The 20341-nt window shown below is 48.1% G+C and overlaps 1 protein-coding gene across 1 annotated transcript in view; it reads left to right on the top strand.

The window, feature by feature from the left end:
* The window catches only part of hig (locomotion-related protein hikaru genki), a 65526-nt gene that overhangs the window by 22895 nt on the left and 22290 nt on the right, over positions 1 to 20341 (top strand). Inside the window, exon 3 of the mRNA XM_080268515.1 lies at positions 8854 to 8945. Coding sequence (XP_080124641.1) covers positions 8854 to 8945 — 92 coding nt within the window. The remainder of the gene's footprint in view (positions 1 to 8853; positions 8946 to 20341) is intronic.

Below are 20341 nucleotides of genomic sequence, written 5' to 3'. Positions count from 1 at the left end.
TGTGTGTGTGTGTGTGTGTGTGTGTGAGAGAGAGAGAGAGAGAGAGAGAGAGAGAGAGAGAGAGAGAGAGAGAGAATACTTACAATCTCTCTCTCTCTCTCTCTTTCTCTCATTTTGTGTGTGTGTGTGTGTGTGTGAGAGAGAGAGAGAGAGAGAGAGAGAGAGAGAGAGAGAGAGAGAGAAGCAGCACACACACAGAGCAGACTCACAAAGAAAACACACACACACACACACACACACACACACACACACACACACACACACACAGAAAAAACTTCCACTCGACACACAAGGAAGTTTAAATTATTGTTACACACACACACACACACACACACACACACACACACACACACACACACACACACACACTCGACACACAAGGAAGTTTAAATTATTGTTACACACACACACACACACACACACACACACACACACACACACACACACACACACACACACACACACACAAGCATTCTATTATTCTGTGTCAAGTTTTCGTTTCATAAAAATTCTTTGAAGACAAACTCCTGGGCCAAGTTAAAATGAGAATACTTAAAAGAAGACCTGGGTGATGAGAGGATGAAGGCACGCACGCACGCAAACACACGCAAACATACACGCAAACACATACAAGGCCGAGGTAGAGACATACACAAGTGCGGTCATATGTAGACTTAGAGACACATACACAGGCACAAGCATAGGTTAAACACACACACACACACACACACACACACACACACACACACACAGGGACAACATACTGGCATACACAAGTGTACTCATATGTAGGTTTAGAGACACGCACATATACAGGCAGAAGCAAAAGGTTAAAACACACACACACACACACACACACACACACACACACACACACACACAGCGAAAATCAAGAAGCAGGAGAATGAGAGACTGACAAGAAGAGTGTATGGGAATGAGGTGGAGGGGATGGGGGGAAGGGGGAGACCGAGGATGAGGTGGAGAGATGAGAAGGAGAGATGAATAAGTTGGAGATCGGACAGCGTGATGGCAGAGGACAAAGTGTCATGGAGGCGATTTGTCTGTGGCCACCCCTTAAGGGACAATGGCATCGGATTATAGAATGATTGATAGATAGACAGATAGACTGATAGATATAGAGACAGACAGACAGACTGACAGACAGACAGATAGACAGACAGACAGACAGACAGATAGATAGTGTTGCAGCCTGATAGATCTGGTGTTACTCCTTTCACCTTAACTTGGCCCAGATTTTCGTCCTTTTGCAGCTTATTTCACGTAGCTCAGTGACACGGCTCTACATCAATTCCACAGCACTTCTTCGTGACTAGCATCGTATTCTGGTGCTACTCCCTCGCTACATCAGTGCCACCACGTGAAGGGGGTGTGATGGTGCGGGAGGGGGGGTGTGATGGTGCGGGAGGGGGTGTGTGATGGTGCGGGAGGGGGTGTGTGATGGTGCGGGAGGGTGTGATGGTGCGGGAGGGGGGGTGTGATGGTGCGGGAGGGGGTGATGGTGCGGGTGGGGGGTGATGGTGCGGGTGGGGGGTGATGGTGCGGGAGGGTGTGATGGTGCGGGAGGGGGGGTGTGATGGTGCGGGAGGGGGGTGATGGTGCGGGAGGGGGGGTGATGGTGCGGGTGGGGGGTGATGGTGCGGGTGGGGGGTGATGGTGCGGGAGGGGGGTGATGGTGCGGGTGGGGGGGTGATGGCGCGGGGGGCTGGGGGGGCAGCGTCTGGGCCTTAATTAGTTCTCTAATGAGTTTCTGGGTCACGCAGATGTCTTAATGAGAGGGGGGTAGGGTAAGGAGGCTCCCTAACACCTCTTCCTTAGCGATTTATTTTTGGATGTAGCTGGTTAATATCCTTTTGTACGTTAGATATGTAAAGTGACTTGAGAAAACAGAGGACAGTAATGGTGTAATAAGCAAAATAAATCGCTTAGGAAAAGGTGTTAGGGAGCTTCTATGATCCTTATTCTCGTCGGAAAAGGAAGCTCCCTAACACCTCTTCCTTAGCGATTTATTTTTGGATATGGCTGGTTAATATCCTTCAGTACGTTATTTATGCAGAGTATGGCGATGTTGGAAGGATTTATGTAACACAGAAGAGGACTGTAAGGTGTAATAAGCAAAATAAATCGCTTAGGAAAAGGTGTTAGGGAGCTTCGTTAATCTACCTCATCCCTACTCATCAACGACCCACCTCCTCCCCCGCCAGAGGAAGCGATATGGAAGACCCCGCTACATCGAGTGAGTGGATGGTGAGCGCCCCATCGTAGGACAATAAACAGGTGTAATTACGGGCGGAAGTGCGCGGTCGACAGGTGACAAATCGGGGCGCCGTAACTTCCGCCGATTGCGCCGTTCCCGTAGACTTGTGGGACGGTTATGACGCGCAATCTGGGCTCTGATAGGCCCTGGGTTCTTTCTTTTTTCTTTATTTTTTTTCTTTCTTTTTTCAACTTGGTCTTATAGTCATTAGCCTCGAAAAAAATTGTCTTGGCTTTCATTTTTGTCTCTCTCTCTCTCTCTCTCTCTCTCTCTCTCTCTCTCTCTCTCTCTCTCTCTCACACACACACACACACACACACGACCTTCATCATCTCCCCTCCCTCCCTCCCTCCCTCTCTCTCTCTTTCTTTCTTTCTTTCTTTCTCTCTCTCTCTCTCTCTCTCTCTCTCTCTCTCACACACACACACACACACACACACACACACACACACACACACACACACACACACACACACGACCTTCATCACTCCCCTCCCTCCCTCTCTCTCTCTTTCTTTCTTTCTCTCTCTCTCTCTCTCTCTCACACACACACACACACACACACACACACAACTTTTCATCACCCTCTCTTTCTCTCTCTCTCTCTCTCTTTGTTATGGAAGTTCCCTAACACCTCTTCCTTAGCGATTTATTTCTCGATACGGCTCGTTAATATAAGTTTGGACTATTATGGCGATATTGGAGGGATTTATGTAACACAGAAAAGGAGAGTCAATGTAATAAGCAAAATAAATCGCTTAAGAAAAGGTGTTAGGGAGCTTCCTTACTCAACAAGCGTACACTTCCAAGAGAGAGAGAAAGAGAGAGAGAGAGAGAGAGAGAGAGAGAGAGAGAGAGAGAGAGAGAGAGAGAGAAAGAGATTTATGAAAAGAAAGACGTGTTGAGAATGAGAGGGGAAAAATAAATCGGTAAGGAAGAGGTGTTAGGGAGCTTCCTTAACCAAGGACAATAGGGGCCTTAATGATGCCATATTATTTAGAGAAAGACGAACGAGAGACTAACTAGGAGAGTATGTGAGTGAGGTGGAGGAGGAAGAAGGGGGAGACCGAAGATGAGATGGAGAGATGGAGCGGAAAGGTGTATGAGAGAGGGTGTGTGTGAGCTGGGGGGTACGGCAGTGAAATGGCAGGGAACAGGGCGACATGGAGGCGATTTGTTTGTGGCCACCCCTTAAGGGATCAAGGCGCCTGGCAATAGATAGATAGATAGACAGACAGATAGACAGATAAATGGATTAATTAGAATGACAATGATTAGATGGATGTGTATTATAAACAGAGCGATATGATCAGACTAAGTAAAAGCATGATGACTCATTAATCGTCACTCCCTCACCGCACCCTCGCCCACACCTGCAGGATGGGCCGGGGGATGGGGGAGAGAGTCCGGCGGGGAACCTTTAAATTCCAGGGAAGCTGAGAGGGCAAACTTTTCCCAGGACTCTGAAAAGGAAAATAGATTTGGTATTGGGGGGCCGGCAGACGCGGCCCGATTTCGAGATGGGGTGGGTGGCGGGGGGCAGTGTGGGGAGAAGGGGGGCTGTGCCAGGAGGGGAAGAAGGGGGGGAAGGAAGAGGGGGAGGGCTCGGAGGGGTCTTATTAACAAGGGAGGATGAGTTTGTCGCCCTCAGATAAGTAATTTGCTGCCAAACTTAAGAGAGGCGAGGCTATGAGTAAAAGATGACTGATACTGGTGTGGTGGTTGTGGTGGTGGTGGTGGTGATAATAGTAGCAGTAGTAGTAGTAGCAGTAGTAGTAGTAGTAGTAGCAGTAGTAGTAGTAGTAGTAGTAGTAGTAGCAGTAGTAGCAGTAGTAGTAATAATAATAATAATAATAACAATAATAATAATAATAATAATAATAATAATAATAGTAGGGAAGGATAGTTTGTTGTTTGGGAAGGAATGAGAAAAATGAAAAGTGTTATATGAATTAATTATATGTGAGAACAGAATGGACACACACACACACACACACACACACACACACACACACACACACACACACACAATCATCATAAATTTCCTCATACTGTATTGCCATCTCTTCTAAAACAACTTTCTTTATTACAAATCGACTCAAATAAGATGTATGTATATTTATGTATATGACTCGGGCCCGTCTTCTCGTCAGTTAAGGAAGCTCCCTAGCACCTTTTCCTAAGCGATTTATTTTGCTCATTACATCTTACTGTCCTCTTTTGCGTTACACAAATCCCTCCAATATCACCACACTCTGCACAAGTAAAGCATAAAAGGATACTAACCACCCACATCCAAAAATAAATCGCAATGGAAGAGGTGTTAGGGAGCTTCGAGAATACGAGTCTTATTGTTCCGGTAGTTGTGCGCAGGTGTGTGAAACTTGCGCCCCGGAAGTTCGCACTGAGGTTATGATGTCATTTGTGCGAACTGACTTCAACGAGGGAAAGGGAGGCAAGGGGAGGCTGAAGGAAAGGGGAGGGGAAGGGAGGAGAAGGTAAGGGGAGGGGGGAGAAGGAAAGGGGAGGAGAAGAAGGGGAAGAAGGAAAGGGGAGAGGGAGAAGGAAAGGGGAGGAGAAGGGTAGAAGGAAAGGGAATCCATCACTAAAAAAATGTTTGGTAAGGACATTAAGCAAATTTACATGTATTCTCTCTCTCTCTCTCTCTCATTCCTTTTACTTGAGATTCCTTGTAAAAACCGTCTGAGATCTTTCCTAAGCACTGGCACAGAATGGACAGCTGTTATGGCGGCAGAAGCAGGGCCAACTAAGCCAATTCTCATCTGACAGGAAAAGAAAAAAACAAACCAGGAAGCACAGAGAGCATACCTCCACCAAGAACAATATATATCCTTTATAATTCATAGTTGTGATTCCCCCCTCTTAGCAGACGAATACCATTACGGTCTCGCAAAGTTAGTAAAGTCTACGGTCTTTGCCTGCCCTCTTACACGATCCCAGCAGGTCTCGCAAAGTTGGTTAAGTCTACGGTCTTTGCCTGCCCTGTTACACGATCTTAGCAGGTCTCGCAAAGTTAGTTAAGTCTACGGTCTTTGCCTGCCCTGTTACACGATCCCAGCAGGTCTCGCGAAGTTGGTTAATTCTACGGTCCTTGCCTGCCCTGTTACACGATCTCAGGCAGCGCTTTCCTCTGCCATCGCCAATAAAATCCAATCTAGTCTTGCCTCGCGAATCTACATCCACCTCAAATTCTACCTAACTCTTCCCCGACCCACTGCCCACCTGTCCACCGGTACTGAACAGGTAACTAGCAGGGTAAACAGCGCCAAGTCTCAATTAACAACAAAAACAGTGTCTATAAATAAAGATGTTCAGCTTCCTCATGCACATAAAACACACAGACACAGATACACACACACACACACACACACACACACACACACACTGAGCTGGTTATGAGAATGGGAGAAGCCTCAGTGAACCGCGAAAGCCATTATCATAACCGCTACATCGGGATTACGGCGCCAACCCTCACGCAATTACACTCAATTCGCTCTCATTACAGCGAGGCGCGGGCACCCAGCGCTCCCTAACACCCCTTCCTTAGCGATTTATTTTTGGGTATGGCTGGTTGACGTCCTTCTGTACGTTATTTGTGCATGGTGATACTGGAAGGATTTTTGCAACGCAGAAGAGGACGGTACGGTGCACTATGCAAAATAAATCGCTTAGGAAAAGGTGTTAGGGAGCTTTCTCAACTGACAAGAATATGAGAACTTGTCTCTGTCATTCTCTGTCATATTTCTGTCATTCTGTAACACTCTCATACTGTCATATTCTTTCCCTGTCATACTGTCATAATCTTTCTGTCATACTGTCATATTTCTCTCACTGTCATACTCTGTCATATCCTTATCTCACTCTGTCATGCCTAGTCTCTCTTTCTCACTCTCTCTCTCTCTCTCTCTCTCTCTCTCTCTCTCTCTCTCTCTCACACACACACACACACACACACACACACACACACACACACAAACAACAAACACACACACACACACACACACACACACACACACACACACACACACACACACACACACACACACACACACACACACACACATTCCTGTCTCACTTTCTTAATTCTCTCTCTCACTTTCTCTTCTCTGTTTCACTTTCTCTAAAATGTCATGCTCCCTGGTCCGTATCCCTAACACCTTTTCCTTGGCGATTTATTTTGCTTAATTACACCTTACTATCCTACTCTGTGTTGCGTAAATCCTTCCAATATCGCTTCACTTTACACACATACCATGCAAAAGGATACTAGCCAGCCATATCTGAAAATAAATCGCTAAGGAAGAGGTGTTAGGGAGCTTTCTTAAACGACGAGAAGACGCGCTCCTGTCCTCCCCCCCCTCACTCAATCTGTCTGTCTGTCTGTCTGTCTGTCTGTCTCTGTCTGTCTGTCTGACTCTGTCTGTCTGTCTGTCTGTCTGTCTGTCTCTCTCTCTCTCTCTCTCTCACCCAATCCATAAGCCTGCCTCACCCAGCCCTTCCCCCTGCCTCACCCATTTCTTTCTCACCTTCTCATGCCTCACCCAACCCTGCCTCACCCAACCCTGACTCACCCACCTCTGCCTCACCGCCTCATGCCTCACCCTCCTGCATCACCTCCCTGCCTCACCCATCTTCCCTCAGCTCCCCTTTGCCTCCCCTCTCAAGCCTCACTTTCCTGCCTCACCCCCTGCCTCACCCTCCTGCCTCACCTTCCTGTTTCATCTTCCTGTCTCACCCCTCCTGCCTCACCTTCTGCTCACCTCCCTGCCTCATCCATCTTCCCTCAGCTCCCCCTTGCCTCCCCTCTCCTACCTCACCTCCCTGCCTCATCCTCCTGCCTCACCCTCCTGCCTCACCTTCTGTTCACCTCCCTCCTCACCCATCTTCCCTCAGCTCCTCCTTGCCTCCACCCTTCTGCCTCACCTCCCTGCCTCACCCACCCCTGCCTCACCTCTGCCTCGCCCTGCCACCTCCAACTTTCGGGGCGCCATTGTTGTCAGGCTCCAGAGCGTCGAAATACCGAAACTCATTTACAACTTGCCACACCACCACACTACCACACCACCACCATACCACACCACCACCCCTGCCACCACACCACCACCACACCTGCCCTGCCACACCACCACACCATCCCTGCCTCCACACCACCACCACACCTGCCCTGCCACACCACCACACCATCACACCACCCCTGCCACCACACCACCACCACACCACCCCTGCCACACTTGCCACTCCATCACACAACCACACCTGCCCTGCCACACCACCACACCACCACCACACCACCACCCCTGCTACCACACCACCACCACACCACCCCTGCCACACTTGCCACTCCATCACACCACCACACCTGCCCTGCCACACTACCACACCACCACCCTGTCACATCCCAACCACACCACCCCTGCCACTCCACCACGCCACCACACCTGTCACCACCACACCACACCACACCACCCCTGCCACTACACCACACCACCACACCTGTCACACCACCACCACCACCACCCCTGCCACACACACACACACACACACACACACACACACACACACACACACGTATTTGTAGTCCAGATTTCTCTCACGATAAGGTAGGCAGGATTAATGTTAGGTGTGTGTGTGTGTGTGTGTGTGTGTGTGTGTGTGTGTGTGTGTGTGTGTGTGTGTGTGTGTGTGTGTGTGTGTGTGTGCAGAACCCCACACACCCTACCAATTCCCTACATATCCTTTACGATGCAATTGTTTACCCGAAGGAAAAATTTAATAAACAAATATAATAATAATAGTAGTAGTAGTAGTAGTAGTAGTAGTAGCAGTAGCAGCAGTAATAATAATAATAATAATAATAATAATAATAATAATAATAATAAAGAGACTAATTAGCTACATTGAATTACCCATAAATGAGGTAATTAAGACTGATTAATATTCTTACCTGAGTCGGCCAGGTAATTACAGCCTCTTACCTGGAAAAATAGGACCCATGTTAATTTTGAATGCTTTGATGATGATGATGATGATGATGATGATGATGATGATGATGATGATGATGATGATGATGGTGAGGAGGAGGAGGAGAAGGACTGTGATGATGATGATTTGTTGATGTTGATGGTGATGATGATGGTGATGATGATGATGATGATGATGATAATGATGATGAGAAAGATGGTGATGATGATGACGATGATGATGATGATGATGATGATGATGATGAGAAGGATGGTGATGAAAAGGATGATGATGATGATGATGATGATGATGATGATGATGATGATGATGATGATGATGATGATGTGTGTGGATTGATAAAAAAAACAGCGTGAGAGTGAAGTGTTGTTAGTGTGAGGTAGTATGAGAATGAATTAGTGTGTGAGTGAGACTACAGTATGTCAGAGTGAGAATGAGTGTGAGAGAGTGGTAGTGTGAGGATGAGGCAGCGTGAGAGTGAGTGGGTGAGAGAAAGCTAGTATGAGTGTAAGATAGTGTGAAAGAGAGGTCATGCAGTAATCCACACCCTCTCTCACTCTCTCTCTTTCTCTCTACAGATCCCGGCAGCTTCCAATCCATGTTTCGACCCTGCCACGTACAGTCCGTGCCTCGCCATACTGTGCTCACCTACCAACATCGACAGATTACGGTATGTCTCATTCTGTGTCTCTATCTCTAGCTCACACACACACACACACACACACACACACACACACACACACAAAAGTTACGTACAGCCATTGACAGGTTGCAGTACGTCCTCTCTCTCTCTCTCTTTTACACACAGACACATACACATACATACATACACACACACACACACACACAAACAAACAATTAGCACACACACATACCCCCCCTCCCTCACTCACTCTCTCTCTCTCTCTCTCTCTCTCTCTCTCTCACCTTCACCACCCAAACACACTCTTCACCAAGTCTGTTTTTCAAGTGTTTTAACTCACTTCCTCCCCTCCCCCTCCCCCTCCCTCCCTCCCTCCCTCTTTCCTCCCTCTTACCTCTCCCCCAGACTCCCTCTTCCTCTTCTCTCTCACCCTCCTTCTCTACCCTCCCTCCTCCTTACCCCCTCCCTTCCTCTACTCCCATTCCTGATACAACCCCCTTGCATTTTCCCTCCCTTTCCTCTCCTTCCCTCCCTCCATCTTTCCTCCCTCTCACCTCCTCCTTACCTCTTCCTCAATCTCCCCCTCCCTCTTCTCTCTCCCCCTCCTTCTCTACCTTCCCCTCCTCTTTACTCCCTCCCTCCACTCCCATTCCTGATATCACCCCTTTGCGTTTTCCCTCCCTTTCCTCTCTCTCCCTCCCTCCCCTCGCCCTTCCCCTCCCCTCCCCTCGTCCCCCCGCCCCTTATTTCATCTCCTGCAGCCTCCCCTCTCCCCTCCCCTCCCCAGGATATAACTGAGGGAGAAAGTTGTTGGGGAGAAAAGAGAAAAGCCATGACAGTTGCCTAGGACACCCCAGGGGCAGTGAGAGGAAGTATTTGTGTATTCTCCCCCCCTCCCCCTCTCTCTCTCTCTCTCTCTCTCCATTTGTGTCTGTCTGTGTCTCGGTCTCTTTCTCTCTCTTCCTTCTCCCCTATTCCCTCCTTCTCTCCCTCTCTCTCCCTCCTCTCCATCTTTCTCTCTCATCCTTTCCCCTCACATCCTTCCTCCTCTTTCTTCTCTCCCTCTCATCTTTTTCCTCCTTCCTCCTTCTCCCCTTTTCCCTCCTCCCTCCTTTTCTCTCCTTCTCCTCCTCCTCTCCCTCTCCTCTACACCTCTCTCTCCCTCCCTCATTCACTGTCATTTCCACTCTCACACTTCCACCCTCACTCTCACTTCCACCCTCACTTTCTCACTTCCACCCTCACTTTCTCACTTCCACCCTCACTTTCACTTCCACCCTCACTCTCACTTCCACCCTCACTCTCACTTCCACCCTCACTCTCACGGGAATTTATCGGCATTTACGGGAATTTACCCACCTCACTTTCACTTCCACCCTCACTCTCTCCCTCACTCTCTCTCTCTCACTCTCCCACCCTCACTTTCACTTGTGGCTGTCCACCTCACTTTCACTTCCACCCTCTGTCTCTGTCCACCCTCACTTTCACTGTCCACCCTGCACTGTCTGTCTGTCTGTCCACCCTCACTTTTCTCTCTCCACCCTCACTCTCACTTCCACCCTCACTCTCACTTCCACCCTCACTTTCAACATCAATCGCTGGACATACAGAATCATCAACTTAAAATCAACTATAGCCCAGTAAGCTACATAATATCTATCTATCTATCTATCTATCTATATCTATCTATTTGTTCATGAGTTTATGACACTATTTGTGACTTGTCTCGCGGGCCTGATCAAATGGCCTCTCTAGAATGTGTTAAACATCATGACACGAAGGCCCATGTCAGTGTACGGTAAGGAAGATCCCTAGCACCTTTTCCTTGGCGATTGATTTTGAAGACTACCCATCAACATCCTCGTTCTTGCTTCTTACGTCCTTTTAATATGGATTGCATAACACACAGGAATATAATAAAGAATCAGAATCAGAAATAAATCGGTAAAGAAGAGGTGTTAGTAACCTTCATAACCGCAGAAGAGATAGTATAGGAGCAGAATCAGGAATAAATCGGTAAGGAAGAGGTGTTACTAACATTCCTAACAGCACAAGAATATAGTAAAGGAGCAGAATCAGAAATAAATCGGTAAGGAAGAGGTGCTAGTACCCTTCCTAACCGCACCACAATACCGCCTAATGGTTACCTGTAAGCCGGATTATTATTATTATTATTAGGTGGTAATTATATAACCAACCCATACGTGTTCCCTACGTGTCAGCAAGTGGGTTGGTGGAGGGTTAGTGCCCCTCCCCTTAAAACAACTAAAAGAGAAACGGCCACCCCTTACGGGATTATGGCTTCTGGCTAGAGATAGATAGATAGATAGATAGATAGATAGACCAGTACGTCACCAACTCTCAAAAAACAAGAAAAATGCAAAAATATAAACCGATTAATATGGACACGAATTATGGAAACAGACTGAGATGAAACTTGAAATAATAATAATAATAATAATAATAACAATAATAATAATAATAATAATAATAATAATAAAATCGAGACCCGAATGCATTAACGAAAACGGTAATATTAGGACAATAACTTAAGAAGATTTAGAGAAAACGGAATGTGGAGAAATAAATGAAGGAGAGACTTAACAAAAAATGGTGAAGGACGGGATGGCGCGCTGGCATGGGAAAAAGAGAGAGAGGCTGGTAATTAGAGAGAGAGAGAGAGAGAGAGAGAGAGAGAGAGAGAGAGAGAGGAAAGTGTGTATGTATGCGTAGAATGTGTTTGTATGTGCCGAGAGAGAGAGAATGTGTATTTATGGAAGCGTATTTGTGTGTGTGTGTGTGTGTGTGTGTGTGTGTGTGTGTGTGTGTGTGTGTGTGTGTGTGTGTGTGTGTGTGTGTTACATAGATACACAGACCACACGCTCCCAAAGAGGTCCAGCCTTAATATTAATAGACAGAAGTGGCAAAGATAGATAAATAGAGAGAGAGAGAGAGAGAGAGAGAGAGAGAGAGAGAGAGAGGAAAAAGACCTTGGAAACTAATTAACTTTTTAAGTAATGAAATTGGGTCCAGGAAGAGGAAGAGGTATGGGGAAGAAGAGTGGAGGAGAGGAGAGAGAGGAGGAGGAGAGGAGGAGGAAAGGAGAGAGAGAGAGAGAGAGAGAGAGAGAGAGAGAGAGAGAGAGAGAGAGAGAGAGAGAGAGAGAGAGAGAGAGAGAGAGAGAGAGAGAGAGAGAGAGAGAGAGAGAGAGAGAGAGAGAGAGAGAGTTAGAGAGAGAGAGAGAGTTAGAGAGAGAGAGAGAGAGAGAGAGAGAGAGAGAGAGAGAGTTAGAGAGAGAGAGAGAGAGAGGAGGAGAGACTGGAGGAAAGGAAAAATAATGAGAAGAATTTGGACGTGAAGGTGAGAAGAGGAGAGGAGGGGAGAGGAGAGCAGGGAAGGAGAAGAGAGAGGAGGGAAGGAGAGGAGAGAGGAGGGAAGGAGAGGAGAGAGGAGGGAAGGAGAGGAGAGAGGAGGGAAGGAGAGGAGAGGAGGGAAGGAGAGGAAAGATGAATGGAAAGGAAGGTAAGGAGAGGAGAGGAGGGAAGAATAATGAGAAGAGATGGGAGGTGGAGGAGACGAATGGGAGATGAGGAGAGAGAGAGAGAGAGAGAGAGAGGGAGAGAGAAAGTAACCACTACATCACCACACCAGCACCACAACCACCACACCACCACACCAGTCAGCAGGATGGGTCTGGTGTGGGAGGTACCTGGGTCTTGGTCTGGAGGGAGCTGAGATGGAGTTCAGGCAGCTTACTTCCAGACCAAACCGTACCCTGACCCTCTCTCTCTCTCTCCCTTAATATTTTTTTCTCTCCCTTCCTCCCACGCCTCCTCTTTCTTCTATATTCTTCTCCCTTCTCCCTTCACTCCCCTAGCTAGCCTTTCTCCCCTTCTTTCACCTCCTCTCCTCCCTTCCCTCCACTTCATCACACGTGTCCTCCTCACTTCATTTCTCTCTCTCCCGCCAATTGCGTGAATTATCAGACAACTTTGGCGCTCCCTGTTCACGATTCGCGTTTATATCACTCGCTCCTGACCCCATCCCTCGCACCTCATTCCTGACACGTGGATTTTGACGGCTATGGCTGCTGACACGGCTGACACAGAGGCTGCTGACTGTATCCTGTATCTTGTAACCCCACCGCGACGCATCTGTAGCTGACTGTATCGCGCCAAGACTATAAAACACATCTCGTTGCTACAGTGTGCCTCTAAACACTTCTTCGTGACTAGCTTAGGGTTGCTTGTACATGCATTCGTCTTCCCTTTTATAAGTACCAAAACCTTCAAAATAACGTGAGAGGGAATTATAATAGAGAAGGAAAAAGGAAAAAAATATTATTCATTTGTATTCTTGCATAATCCTAACTTGGCCCAGATTTTCGTCCTTTTGCAGCTTATTTCACGTAGCTCAGTGGCAGGGAAAAAGTTACGATCCGACATCCTTTCCACAGCGCTTCTTCGTGACTAGCACCATAGTCTAGTGTTAGTCCATTGTTACAACTCGGCCTTCAAGATGGAGAGATGGCAATTTTAGGTCAAGGTAGTGTAAAAATATATGTAACGCCACCACAACCACCATTACTACTACTACCACTACTACTACTACTACTGCTACTAATCTCCTTACGGCCACACGCCCCCCCTTGCCTCTCCCTCCCTGCCTTCCCTCATGGTCCCCCCTTGCCTTCACTGAGCCACCAACTCAGGCCCTGTTCCTCTAAATATGGAAGTAACGTACGGTAGGCAAGGAAAGGCAGGCCATGAGTCAAGCGCCGACCCGGACAAACTACCCAGGTGGTTGACGGAGTGCCAGCTGGTCGGTGCCACATCACCATCTACGGAGGCAGGTGGTTGGGGTTCGAAAATTCTCTGATCACTGAGGTCTCATGCGGTACAGGTGTTTTCTCTTCATTTTAGCCCGGTTAATGACCAGGTGTAGTCTGTATATTTATCAACAGCAGGGTGTAACAAGCGTGTACCCTAGATCACCCTCATCTGCGTGGGACTCGAATCCACCTCTCCACTGCAGGTGTAAAAGTTGAATAGCACCTAGACGCACGTAGCGCTGAATGCAGAGGAACGCTAATGACGAAGAAGTGCAGTGAAGCATCCTGAGTCAACGCGATGTGTTGCATAGTCTTGGCGCGATACAGTCAGCTACAGAGGCGTCTCGGTGGGGTTACAGGATACAGGATACAGTCAGCAGCCTCTGTGTCAGTCGTGTCAGCAGCCATAGCCGTCAAAATCCAGCTGACTGGGAATGTGGTGCGAGGGATCGGGTCACGGGAGAGAGACAGATCTATGCGAATCGTCAAGAGGGAGTGCCAGAGTTGTCTGATAATTCACGTACTTGAGAGAGAGAGAGAGAGAGAGAGAGAGAGAGAGAGAGAGAGAGAGAGAGAGAGAGAGAGAGAGACTGACACATCAAGGAGGCGCATAGAGTCCTGAATATATCAAGTAAATCCTCGTATTAGCGTAATGTGAAGAATGAGTCGCTACGGGAAACGTGTTACGGCTTTATCCCCTTGTTAGCGTAATGTGACGTATATGGCGATTGAGTCTTCCAGCTGTCAGAATATCAAGTGGAAATTACCATGGATTTGAGAGAGAGAGAGAGAGAGAGAGAGAGAGAGAGAGAGAGAGAGAGAGAGAGAGAGAGAGAGAGAATTATCCATTTGGAAGGACGGAACGTAAAGTTTTGGAGAGCCGTGGTGCTTCATTTCGGTGGTTTAGTTTTTAGTGCTTCATTTTGTGCTTTTAGTCAGGTGCTTCATTCTATTTCTTTAGTCCGGTGCTCCAGCCAGGTGCTTCATTCTAGTGCTTCAGCCAAGTGCTTCATTCTAGTGCTTCAGTCCGGTGCTTCAGTCAGGTGCTTCATCGTCGTGCCTCAGTCTGGTGCCTCAGCTAGGTGCTTCATCCTAGTGTTTTATTCTAGTGCTTCAGTTCGGTGCTTCATTTCAGTGCTTCATTCCAGTGCTTCAGCTCGGTGCTTCATTCCAGTGCTTCATTCTAGTGTCAGTCCGGTGCTTCATTGTAGTGTTTCAGTCCGGTGCTTCTTTCTAGTGCTTTAGTTCCGTGCTCCAATCTAGTGCTTCAATTCGGTGCTTCAATCTAGTGCTTCAGTGCGGTGCTTCATTCCAGTGTTTCAGTCCGACACTGCATTCTATTGTTTCAGTCTAGTGCTTCAGTCAGATTCTTCACTTAGATGCTTCAGTCTGGTGCTTCAATCAGATGCTTCACTTATATGCGTCAGTCTGATGCTTCACTTACATGCTTCATTCCAGTGCTTCAGCTACGTGCTTCATTATGGTGCTTCATTCAGGTGTTTCACTCTGGTGCTTCATCCTAGTGCTTCGGTCTGGTGCTTCACTTTAGTGCTTCAGTTCGGTGCTTCACTCTACTGCTTTAGTTCGGTGCTTCACTCTACTGCTTTAGTTCGGTGCTTCAAACTAGTGCTTCAGTTCGGTGCTTCAAACTAGTGCTTCAGTTCGGTGCTTCAAACTAGTGCTTCAGTTCGGTGCTTCAAACTAGTGCTTCGGTTCGGTGCTTCAAACTAGTGCTTCAATTCGGTGCTTCAAACTAGTGCTTCAGTTCGGTGCTTCAGTCTAGTGCACCAGTTCGGTACTTCATTCTAGTGCTTGTCAGGTGCTTCACTTAGATGCTTCATATCAGTGCTTCATCCTAGTGCTTCAGTCAGGTGCTTCATTCCAGTGCTTCAATCGACAGTGTCCCCGGAGCCGGCCTGGCGACAAGGCTTCAGATATTATCGTTCAGTATATCTCCTGGCTCCTGTTATTAGCTATTAGAGAGAGAGAGAGAGAGAGAGAGAGAGAGAGAGAGAGAGAGAGAGAGAGAGAGAAGGGGAGATAGATACAGATAAATAAATAGATATAGAGATAGAAAGACAGATAGATAGACACAGATAGGTCGATAGATAGACAGATAGAGAGAGAGAGAGAGAGAATGAAGAGAGAGACAGGGAGAGAGACAGATATAGACAGATAAATAGAAAGATAGATAGACAGATAGACAGACATAGATAAATAGGTAGGTAGGTAGGTAGGTAGGTAGAGAGAGAGAGAGAGAGAGAGAGAGAGAGAGAGAGAGAGAGAGAGAGAGAGAGAGAGAGAGAGAGAGAGAGAGAGAGGTAAATGGAAATGAGAAATGATCAGGTTAAGAGAGGGAGAATCAAGGAAGAAGATCAAAGGAAGTGAGAGAGAGAGAGAGAGAGAGAGAGAGAGAGAGAGAGAGAGAGAGAGAGAGAGAGAGAAATAGATAAACAGTAAGATAGATAGACAGATAGATGGATATAGATAAATAGATAGGTAGGTAGGTAGGTAGGTAGGTAGAGAGAGAGAGAGAGAGAGAGAGAGAGAGAGAGAGAGAGAGAGAGAATTTTTACTTTTTTTTTCAACACCTCTTTGGGATTTACTACTTAACACATTCTCACATTTGATTTACTCTCTCCTTTGTTCTTCCTACCTGCCTCCTCCATCTCTCACGCTCCGTCTGCTCTCTCCCCTTCTCTCCCCTTTTGCGTCTCTCTCTCTCTCTCTCTCTCTCTGTGTGAGAGAGAGAGAGAGAGAGAGAGAGAGAGAGAGAGAGGCATCATTTCCTTTTTCATTTCGCTCCTCCGCCTGAGAGTACCCTTGTGACACGTCCGCCAGAAATGGGGAGAAAGATGCAAATTACCTGGATTACCGAGAGAGAGAGAGAGAGAGAGAGAGAGAGAGAGAGAGAGAGAGAGAGACCTGGGAGAAAAATACAAATTGGGATTCAGTGTGTGTGTGTGTGTGTGTGTGTGTGTGTGTGTGTGTGTGTGTGTGTGTGTGTGTGTGTGTGAGAGAGAGAGAGAGAGAGAGAGAGACAGACAGACAGACAGACAGACAGAGAGAAATACAAATATAATGTGATTAAGCTCAGTGTAGAAGGGCTGAGAGAGAGAGAGAGAGAGAGAGAGAGAGAGAGAGAGAGAGAGAGAGAGAGAGAGAGAGAGAGAGAGAGAGAGAGAGAGGGTGTTTAGAGGATGCGAGAGTGTGAGCGAGGTGGAAAGGGGTGCGAGGGAGGGGAAGACCGAGGATGAGATGGAGGGAGGGGGTTAAGAGGTATATGAGAGAGGGGGGTGTGAGTTGGAGAGAGGGCAGCTTGATGGCAGAGGACAGGGTGACATGGAGGCGATTTGTTTGTGGCCACCCCTTACGAGATTAAGGCGTCTGGCGATAGATTGATCAAATATAGGTCGTAATACATTTTGAGCTACTACTTGTCCTTGTAACTGCTTGTGTGTGTGTGTGTGTGTGTGTGTGTGTGTGTGTGTGTGTGTGTGTGTGTGTCTGTCTGTCTGTCTCTTTCCCTCTCTCTCTCTCTCTCTCTCTCTCTCTCTCTCTCTCTCTCACTGGACTATTGGAAATGAACCACGAATAAATCACTGCATCCCTATCTATCTATCTATCTATCTATTTATCTATCTATCTGTCTGTCGATCTATCTATCTATCTATCTATCTATCCGTCTGTCTATCTATCTATCTATCTATCCGTCTGTCTATCTATCTATCTATCTATCCGTCTGTCTATCTATCTATCTATCTATCTGTCGGTCTATCTATCTATCTATCTGCATTCTGACCCGTAAATAGCTGCTGTAAACTCACGCAGCCCTATCTTGTGTTGGGGTACGGCTCAGTCTGCTGGTGTGGGCGTGGGTGTGGCAGTGGGGGTAGGAAATGAATAAATGTGATAGATTTCGGAATTGCTCAGCCTTTGGTTCCTTCTTCCTTGCATAACAAAAAAAAATTCTCGTCAGATAAGGAAGCTCCCTAACACCTCACCCTAAGCTGTTTATTTGGCTTATCACACCTTCCTCATCCTAAGCTGTTTGTTTGGCTTATCACACCTTCCTCTCCTCGTCAGTCTCTCATAAACGTGGAAAATTATACTAACCACATTCGTATCCATAAAATAAATCGCTATGGAAGAGGTGTCAGGGAGTGTTTTGGTGTGGTAGCATGGGGGATGAGTGTGGTAGGAGAGAGAGAGAGAGAGAGAGAGAGAGAGAGAGAGAGAGAGAGAGAGAGGACAAGTAGTACCTCAAAAAGTATTACGACCCATATAGAGAAGGCACAATGAGTGAAGTTTCCACGTAGGCATTACTACTGCCGTGTGTGTATGTATGTATGTATGTGTGTGTGTGTGTGTGTGTGTGTGTGTGTGTGTGTGTGTGTGTGTGAGAGAGAGAGAGAGAGAGAGAGAGAGAGAGAGAGAGAGAGAGAGAGAATGAGTGAGTGAGTCTTGCTTTGTGTGTATATGCAAATGGATGTATGTGGTTGGGAAGGCAAAACCCCAGGCAAGGCAAGACAGGCAGGGGTGAGGCAGGCAGGGGGTAGGCAGGGCGAGGTGAGGCAGGCAGGGGGGAGCAAGGCGAGGTGAGGCAGGCAGGGGATAGGGGGGACGAGTTAAGGCAGGCAGGGGGTAGGCAGGGCTAGGTGAGGCAGCAGGGGGTAGGCAGGGCTAGGTGAGGCAGGCAAGGGGTAGGCAGGGCGAAGTGTGACAGGCTGGGGTAGGCAGGGCTAGGTGAGACAGGCAGGGGGTAGCAGGACGAGTTGAGGCAGGCAGGGGGTAGGCAGGGCGAGGTGAGATAGGCAGAGGATAGCAGGGCGAGGTGAGGCAGACAGGGGGTAGGCAGGGCGAGGTAAGGCAGGCAGGGGGTAGCAGGGGGTAGGCAGGGCTAGGCGAGGCAGGCAGGGGTGGGCAGGGCTAGGTGAGGCAGGCAGGGGTGGGCAGGGCTAGGTGAGGCAGGCAGGGCGATGTGAGGCAGGCAAGGGGGAGGCAAGGCTAGGTGAGGCAGCAGGGGGTAGGCAGGGCTAGGCGAGGCAGGCAGGGGGTAGGCAGTGTTAGGTGAGGCGGGCAAGGGGTAGGCAGGGCTAGGTGAGGCAGGCAGGGGTAGGCAGGGCGAGGTGAGGCAGGCAGGGGTAGGCAGGGCTAGGTGAGGCAGCAGGGGGTAGGCAGGGCTAGGTGAGGCAGGCAGGGGTAGGCAGGGCTAGGTGAGGCAGCAGGGGGTAGGCAGGGCTAGGTGAGGCAGGCAGGGGGTAGGCAACATTGGTGTATTGTGGCCAGCCCAAACCAAGACCAAATAAGTCCAGTATTCCAGACCGAAGCCCAGATGGGATTTTGTGGAGGTGCGGTGTGTGGCGGCGATGGAGCGTGAAATAGTGTGCAGGGGCTGTGGTGGGGGTGTGGCGGGGGTGTGGTGGGGGTGTGGCAGGGGTGAGGGTGTGGAGGGGGTGGGGTGAGGGTGTGCAGGGGTGGGAGTGTGGTGGGAATGTGGTGGGGGTGTGGTAGGGGTGAGGGTGGAGGTGGGGACGAAGGAAAGAGGGAGGGGGATGAGGGTGACAACTGAGACGCTCCCCCTCTTTTCTCTCTCTCTCTCTCTCTCTCTCTCTCTCATTATACAACAGGAGTTCGCCGTCTGTCGTCTGTGTTACATAATTAATATTCTTTCATTATAAAACTAATACTCTCTCTCTCTCTCTCTCTCTGTCCATATATCTATCTATCTATCTATCTATCTATCTCCACAAACGCCAATAAAGTTAACAATTTAATACTTTAATTCCTCGTTCCAACCAGACGAATATTTTTACGCTCATACAGTCAATTAACTCTACGGTCTTCGCCTGCCCCGTTACACAATTTCAGAGAGAGCATACCTCCCTCTACGCCAGTAAAATATAATCGGATCGACTTCAAAATCTAATCAACTCTTCCTTCACCCCCTACCCACCTGTCCACCAAATTTCACTAAACTCTGATAATTACTTCCTGAGATACCTTGTACACAGACACACAGACAGACACGGGTAAACACACAACCACCTCCAATTTCGCTGGCGGGGGTCACTATTATTGCCTCTCATTATACAGCTCACTTTCTCTTTATTTAACATGAATTAATTTGTCTCTCTGTCTCACTGAGTAACCACGAATACTTATCACCTATTCCCCTGCTCCACCCATCGTCAGAACTGCAGTCCTCCCATGATTTGGTAAAGTCTATCCCTCTTCCCCCCCTCTCTCTCTACCTCCCTCCCGTCTCTCTCTCTCTCTCTCTCTCTCTCTCCTTACACAACCACTCCCTAATCCCTTCTTCCTTTCCTCACAGCCATCACCAGAACTAAAGTCTCCCCACGTTCTAGTGAAGTCTCTCCCTCCTCTTCTCCCCCTTTTCTCTCTCTACTTCTCTCCCCTCTCTCTCCCTCCACTCCCCAATCCCTCTTCTCTCCTCCCCACACTCATCACCAGAGCTCGAGTCTCCCCAGTTTCCAGTAAAGCCACTCCCTTTCTCTCTCTAACTCTCTCCTCTCTCTCTCTCTACCTCCCCTCTCTCTCTCTCTCCTCCCCACTCCCTAATCCCTCTCCT

This window comes from Coenobita brevimanus, chromosome 28, assembly GCF_032717465.1.
Source record: "Coenobita brevimanus isolate Jiangsu-jjx chromosome 28, ASM3271746v2, whole genome shotgun sequence".
Classification (NCBI taxonomy): Eukaryota; Metazoa; Arthropoda; class Malacostraca; order Decapoda; family Coenobitidae; genus Coenobita; species Coenobita brevimanus.
This window is presented reverse-complemented; position numbering and strand designations above follow the sequence as displayed.